The sequence below is a fragment of the Penaeus japonicus genome, unplaced genomic scaffold, assembly GCF_977035675.1.
Source record: "Penaeus japonicus unplaced genomic scaffold, GWHDUDI00000001_assembly GWHDUDI00000030, whole genome shotgun sequence".
NCBI lineage: Eukaryota > Metazoa > Arthropoda > Malacostraca > Decapoda > Penaeidae > Penaeus > Penaeus japonicus.
Genome location: NW_028234432.1, coordinates 14,640,808 through 14,648,307, shown reverse-complemented (window position 1 = coordinate 14,648,307; position 7,500 = coordinate 14,640,808). Strand labels below are relative to the sequence as shown.

General features: G+C 40.9%; 1 protein-coding gene across 2 annotated transcripts in view; it reads right to left on the bottom strand.

Moving 5' to 3' along the window:
* Positions 1 to 7,500, bottom strand: part of LOC122262586 (uncharacterized) — a 10,337-nt gene that overhangs the window by 970 nt on the left and 1,867 nt on the right. The window contains exons 2-5 of one of the 2 annotated variants that reach the window (XM_086555083.1): positions 6,552 to 6,695; positions 2,097 to 2,388; positions 761 to 892; positions 1 to 382 (exon numbers count right to left, since the gene is read on the bottom strand). The exon at positions 1 to 382 is cut by the window's left edge and continues 970 nt beyond it. In XM_086555083.1, coding sequence (XP_086411209.1) covers positions 271 to 382; positions 761 to 892; positions 2,097 to 2,388; positions 6,552 to 6,687 — 672 coding nt within the window. In that variant the 5' untranslated portion in view covers positions 6,688 to 6,695 and the 3' untranslated portion in view covers positions 1 to 270. The remainder of the gene's footprint in view (positions 383 to 760; positions 893 to 2,096; positions 2,389 to 6,551; positions 6,696 to 7,500) is intronic. The other variant, XM_086555084.1, reaches the window with a different exon arrangement.

Below are 7,500 nucleotides of genomic sequence, written 5' to 3'. Positions count from 1 at the left end.
GATCAGGTTATCTATTGTTCTTTAAGTCTACGGAAACTTAAAGAGAAGAAGTATAGGACACAACAAGACATACGGAAGACTACCTTACTGAAATAAAGGAACGTAAAGTGCCTTCCTGTTCCGTAACATTAATCATAACAAAACATCAACAATGGCAACGAAACCAATCCACATCAGCATATGAAGTCGAAGGTTCGTAGGTTCGAGAAACCTCGGATCCGAAATTCGAAACGCTTGAGGCCTTGGGAGAGGTCCCTTTTTATATTCTCCTTAGTTGGTCTCCAAGAAGGAATAAGGACACTCGAAGAGGAGCTTGCAGTCCTCCAAGGCAGATCCTGACTGCTGGGCTTCCTTGTACTTCGCCATGCCGTTAATCGAAGGACTGCAGGATGAAAGGGGGAGGAAGAAGAAATGAAGCGGGGATCGTTTGGTTACAGGGAATAATGCTATAGAAGTATTGTAAGCAACGGTGTGTGATGCTTATCAAGAAATTAATTATGTGATTCAAAGAAATCATTGTGTGTGTGTGTGTGTGTGTGTGTGTGTGTGTGTGTGTGTGTGTGTGTGTGTGTGTATATATTGTGTATAATATGTGTGTGATAGTATATATTGCGTATATATATATATATATATTATATATATATATTATATATATATATATATATATATATATATATATATATATATATATATATATATACACACACAAATGCTCGAAAACAAGTCTTCCACACAGATTAAACCAACTGCCCCCACTCACCTAATGTTCTCTAAGAAGGACCCCAAGAAAGGCATCCTTGAAGCTGCCCTCTGGAGCTCGCACACGGCGCGCCTCCTGCAGCTGTCATCCTCCACGTCCATGACGCCAAAGGTCACATCCATCAGGTCAATACTGCAAGAAGATACGCGCCTCGTTATAACGCTGGTGTTGACGGAATGTGTTGTTTGTTTATTGTGAAATGTGTTGCACTAATGTTCGTTTTTTTTTCTTTAATTCAATATTGCTTATGCTGCATTGATTTTTAATGTATTTCGTAAATATATTGATCAGTGAATACAATTCCATCTTTGAAAATTGTTTTTTTAATAAGATTATGTCATCATTATATCCAAAGAAAAAAGTTATTGCGAAGGTAAATGGTGATGTTAAACTTTTATATACAGGTATAAACATTAGCCGTCTATTTGCTTAGATTATATTTACAGTTGTCAAAAGCATTTCTATAATGTGAACAGACCTCAACTTACCTGGCTAATCACACATGCAGGAAAAACGAGAAGTAAATATGTGCAATATAACGAATGATCTATCACATGAAAGTAAACAAATATATGTTCTTCTTCCTATCTTCCTTTTATCGAATGTTATTCCATTTATTGTCTGAAGTTTAATGTCTTTTCCCCTCTTTCCGTATAGCCTTCCATTTTATTTCTTATAAAAAATGCCAAATTGTCTTTTAAAGCATCATTATAGTCATCATTATCATTATTATTTTTATTATTATAGTTATTATTATTATTATTATTACTATTATATTCTTATCATTATCTTACTATTATTAACATTGTTATCTTTATCATTACTAGCATTATCATGGACACTATTATCATCATCACCTTTCCCTTTTAACTTCCCAATTTCTCCATCTAAAGAAACGAACAGCTTGCCATTTGCAGTCTCATATTAAGATTATGATAATCATTGTTAATGACTTGATAACAGGATCATTTGACGGGTTTTTGTTGTCACTAAACGTTAGGTATAATCAGATTAATCCTTGAAAGTTGTCATAATCCTTTATCCATTAATTTAGCTATTTATCTTTTATATTATTCAATCTTGGCATTTCGTGTCTACGGTTTGAATTATTGTCATGATTTGCGATGAAAAGCATACGCCAAATACTTGGCATCCTCTGTGAATAAAAGCGACACTATGGAACGTGGATCAAAAAATCAACTGACCTGATTTCCCAGAAGGCAAAAAGGAAGCACACATGACCTCCATGTCAGGAAGCCCGGTCAAAGAACCTAGTACCGCCTCTGTTGCCCTGCAGTTTACCTGGCGACAGAGCGAACGAACGCATATCACCCACCTGTTGAGAATTCTTCCAAGAAAGGACTTGCCGTGACCCAAGGACCGGTAACTCCCGTCTGTGCTGTAACTCGAGTAGCTCGAGTAGCCCGAGTAATCTGGGTAGTCCAGGAATGACGGTGGTTCATCGAAATAGTCGCTTCGGGAGGAGAAGAGTTCCAGTAAAGTCTTTTCCAGTAACTCGATATCGATTCTGGTGAGCGCAGCCAAGCCCAGTTCTCGAATCAGGACGAAATAGCCAGTAACCAGAGCTCCCATGATGAACAGCTGGATTACGATCTTGTCCGTTGTCTCTGTGTAGGGAGGAGGAACCATCTCTCAAACATGTTCCTCGCGACTGGACTCACCTGCTCAACGCTCGTCCCAAGATACCCTTGCCATCGGGGTCTCCGGCCTCCCGTCCGAGCCTCCCCGGCAACACCTCGAAAAGGCGAGCTGAAATGCTACGTCTACGTCTCCCGATGAACAGTGGTCCAAAGATGATGTGGAGAAGGGTGTAAACGCCGTACACGAACGTTGCTGATCCGCCAAAGGTCAGGATCAGTTCCATCAGCCTGTCTGTGGGCGTTTTCCTATGTCATCATGAGGCTTTGCACTTGTGGGAGGTGGTGATCTGGTCGCACCGGGGCTACCGGTGCGGCCTGGGTGGAGGGGTGTTGCTTTGCCTAATATTCCCTGCATGTGGAGGGGATAAATAGGCATGGCTTGAATGTCTGGGAGATGAGCCTAATGTGAATGATGAGCCTTGACAAACGTAATGGAACTTATATCTATAGAAATTAGTGAGCCTAATGCAACCTGAATTAGTATACTAATTGTAGCATGTTATACACTGGGGCAAAGCACATTAAAATTATTGGCAATGAAGCTGATTGGGAGAAGTTTCACTTTACACTATATACACAAACGGATTTTGGAAATGGCGATAATCATAGAAGCGAAGATTGCCCTGTCTTTTGTCGCCCATTTAAACAATTACGGAAATTATCATCGTTCAAGTTCAGGTGCGTCAAGAAGAGACTTTTGTACACAAGTCCTTACGTGTTATCTACTCCTATTTTTATTGTCACTGAGGCAATTGATTTAGTTATATGGTCTTGAAGTATACGCTGAGATCCCCGACAGGACCTAAACCGATAAAATTAATAGACAGCTATAATCTGAGTGTATGGCTAATGACTATATTTACATGCCTTTGATACATGAGTGATGAGGAACCTAATATGAAATACATTTATGAGCAGTAATGAACCAAATGATCCTTATGTTTGTAACGATTAGCGACCTATTGTATTAGTATTACTAATGCATGTTATTGAAAGCTGTGACAAACCAAAAAGCAACTGATGTGGATGATTCTTGATACAAAGAACTTCAATTCTTTGCATATGGTATTCTACTGATGACCGCATGGACGGAGAGGAGAACCAAGAGGTCGTTATTCTTCGTCTTTGCTCGTATTCTTGTTCAGATATGGTCTTTCGTATTTACGATCTCGAAGACTCGTTTGGATTAATATATGACTGATTGCGATGCAAGATTCCTTGCATTTCTTGTATAGTTCCTTGGGTCACGGGTTGGCAATTATGTTCTTTGATTGCACATGGTGTCCAGGGTATTGGCTTGGTTTCTCTCACCATGTCCACATGTGGAATGTGAGAATATGATATCGAGCTTTTTACTTTTGAGTTGATAATGTAAGCTTCCTCTTCCTATAAATCATAAGAACTTGGAAGGGCAGAATGTCTCACCGTTTTTGTTTCTTAATAGATTACTTCTCTTTTTCCTACCAAAGTTGACAGCAGGAACCTCCAGCAAACCAAAGGCCAAAGTGAATGAACTTGAGGTCGCGCGAGCTCTCAAGTTAAGGATTTTTACAGGTCCTCCAGAGAGCCTCATCTCTCGTAGTCACACCACACCCACCTTTTCAGCACGTGTACAAGGAAGGACTCGTTGCGTCTCAGAGCTCTGTAGTTCCCGTAGCTCGCGTAGTCTGGGTAGTACGTATGATAGTCGAGGCGGGTGTTGTTCGAAGGCAACTCCTCAGGGTCGCCTTTGTCATCTAGGCTGACTAGCACGGCCAGGCCCACTTGCCGCATAGACATGATAAAGGCGGAAATGATGACGACCCCAACGACGTACCGAAAAAGAGTCTCACCTGTGTGGGGGAGGAACCTTCTCTCAGACTAGTGTTCTCGCCGGAGTGAAAAGACGTTAAATCTCCTACTTTAACAATATCAAAATCAGTCAAGGGTGCGAAGCGGACAAGCTACAGTGAAAAGCCGTTTCGAAGGGACAAGAGAGCACGACGGTGCGTCTATCAAGCTACTACGAAGCATAAGCGTCAGCATGGGTGCAGTGGGGTTAGTTTCTCGAGGTGTTGTAAGTACGCGGGTGCCTTGGTAATCGTGATTTTTTTTAGTATTTATGGGTGTTGGGAGATTTGTTATGATATTTGTGAAAATCAGTTACCGCCGAAGGTAACGATGGGTCGGGCAAGTGAGTCCTTGGTATTTGATTATTGAAAATGTTTCCTTTGTGAATTTTTGCTTCGTGAATTTTCGAAGACCGTATCTACATGATCATATCTACGAAAGACCTGACGCACCATAAGTCTTATATTACCTCTTCCAGGTAATGTAAAATTGGTCTCAGGAATATTTTTTCTAGTATGAATGCAGAACATTATCGTCTTTTACTTTCTTCGTCTCAGGCACTGTCTACCTTTAGGGCCTAAATAGGCTACTTCCCGAAATAATGGGAACGAAAGACAGGGTCAGTTACTCATCCTCCTCTGTTTGTAAACTGACTGTGACCTTCTGAGTACAGTATGAACGTAGAAGTGGCGGCCGACCTCCGATTTCCAGCCTCTTAGGTTAAATCTACAGGGTGGGTAGCGGCAGGGCGTGGATATTCCACTAGGGGAAGGGGACACCTTTGCCCCAGTTGGTCAGAACCTTCCACAGGCTCGATCAAAGCTCAGTCCTTCAGCATTCCAATGACGTAAGCAGCACCAGTAGGACATGCACACGCGCCACCCACCTGTTGAGGACCCGTATAAGGAGGTTATCGGAGTCTCGTTTGACGCGGTATGTCGAGTCCTGGCGGTAGTTGTAACGAGGGTTGCCTGAGTAAGGACCATAGGGGTAGGGGTGCGAGTAGTCTTCCCTCCGCTCTATCGCTCCCGCGGTCTTCAGCCAAATCAGGAGTTCCCTCACCAGCAGAAGGACGCCGACAAAGAAGACGACCACGACGGGGAGCTGAGTGAGCAGCGCCAATTGCGTGCCTGTACGGGAGGAGGAACCATCGTCTCAGACAAGTTCCTCCGATTGAAACTCACCTGTTCAACACACGTCCGAGGAAACCCGTAACACCCCCGCTCAGTGCTCGCGGCGTTTCAGAATAGGGGGCGAAGAGGAGCAACAGAATGTAGAGAGAACCAGCGAGTAGGAGTCCTCCCATGGAAAGCTGCACCACCAATGCCCTCACGGCGACTGTAGGGGGTTGCGGTCCGGAGTAAGCGAGCGGTAAGGCATCGAGAGTCTATATACTGTAAAAACTATTGCTCTTTCTCCTTTTGTCTAAAGGCCCTGCACTTCCGAATCCCTACCAAGGTATTCAGGCCAAAGGAATTCATTAAAAGGAATCTTGTATGTTGATTGTGATGATGTGGGTGCTGGTGGATAGTGTTTGAGGCGGATATTGACCATGGATGTCTATGTAACCCAAGCAAAACAATTAGATGAGTGGCAAATCAACATGCAAAATATACACAAAGAGGCATTTGTAGCAATAATCAAAGCACATTGTGAAAATATTGGTGAATTAAGTGTATGCATGACAGTTGGTGTTCGTTTATGCTTTAACAAGTTTATGGAATATAACAAAGAAAATCTTTGGCAAACTGAATGCGGTAAAAAGAAATATTTTTATCACATATTACACTGTAACACTAACATCCTAACAGTTAATTGTATTTTTATTAAATTGAAAATTCTGCGACAAACATATTTTGAAAAAAAGGTATTCAGCAGCATAATGAAGTAAAGATATTTATGAAATTGAATACATGCAAGAAAGAAAAGAAAAAAGGTGAAATTCAAATGAACGATGATATACGACACCAAGTAGAAAATTTAACTTCATTTCAGGACAAAGAAAAAATAAATAAATAAATTTAAAGGTAAGGGTATATAAGATGCGTAAATAATTGAGTTAAAAGAAACAAAACTTTTAAGAAGAAAAGTAGAAATACAAGAAACAAGAAGTATATGAAGACAAAAAAAACAATAACAATGTAGACAATAAAATATAAATGTGGAAGAAATAGATTATGATGAAATAAACACGAAACAGAAAAAAAAAGAAGAAGGCAGAATGACACAAAGACACAGATAATTAAGACAAGGAAATTAAAAGACCAATAGAAACGGAAGGCAACCCAATTTATCATTACCTGCATCGGCCACTGTGAGAATAGTCTTCTCACTCGCTTCCATATCTGACATGTCGAGCTCAATCTCCTCTTCGGCTCTGACACACGTCGCGCAGAGGAACACCATCACCAAGAGGTTCGCCAGTCTCGTCGCCATAGTTGCTGCTGTCAAGAAGATGGAAGAAGTGGTCTGAGTTCCTAAGGTGTTTGTGCTCGATATTTAGGGAGGTTAAAGGAGAAATGGGATTAGGTTAATGGGAAGATAGTAGATTTGATCTAACTTTCATCAGATTAAAGGACCTAGGAGTGATTGAAGTTTGGATTATGTTGATTGTTGGTTGAACGGGAAATGGCTGGGGAGAGGCGGTCTCAGAATGTTAGGGAGATCGGTTAAGTTCGTTACGGAACTAGTCGGAATTTGAAATTCGGGGAAACACAGGGAGAAATAATTTCCATTGATGGATAGGGGAGTTAATTACTTAATATATTAGGAGGGTAGGTGAACCGCTAGCGTTATGATAAATTATGATAATAACTATAGAATGAATAATGGATCAGTTCGGTTGGGAGAGTAAGCCATCAGTGGAGATTATACTGTCAAGGGAATCTCCGAAGAATTACGAGGAGATTAAGAGGGATAATCCTCTAGGGAGAAATCACAGGTAAACAACATTAATTCTATACTTTTGGGGAGAGTAATCAGGTAATCAGAAGCAACTGAAATGATTTAAAAGACGAGATGGCAGTCAAGTATACGACTTACGAGAAAGAAAAAGGTAATCAAGTTTTATAACCAACCCCTTGATATGCGATTTAAATTAAAAGATAAGAAGGCGTAGATTAGACACATCGATATATGATATCCGAAAAAAGGAAAACGAAATCAGGTTCTAGAAGGAGCACCTCAGCATTAAAGAAGTGTCCTAAGACTTCTTAGTATGCTGGACGAAAACGCGACCAGAGACAGCAT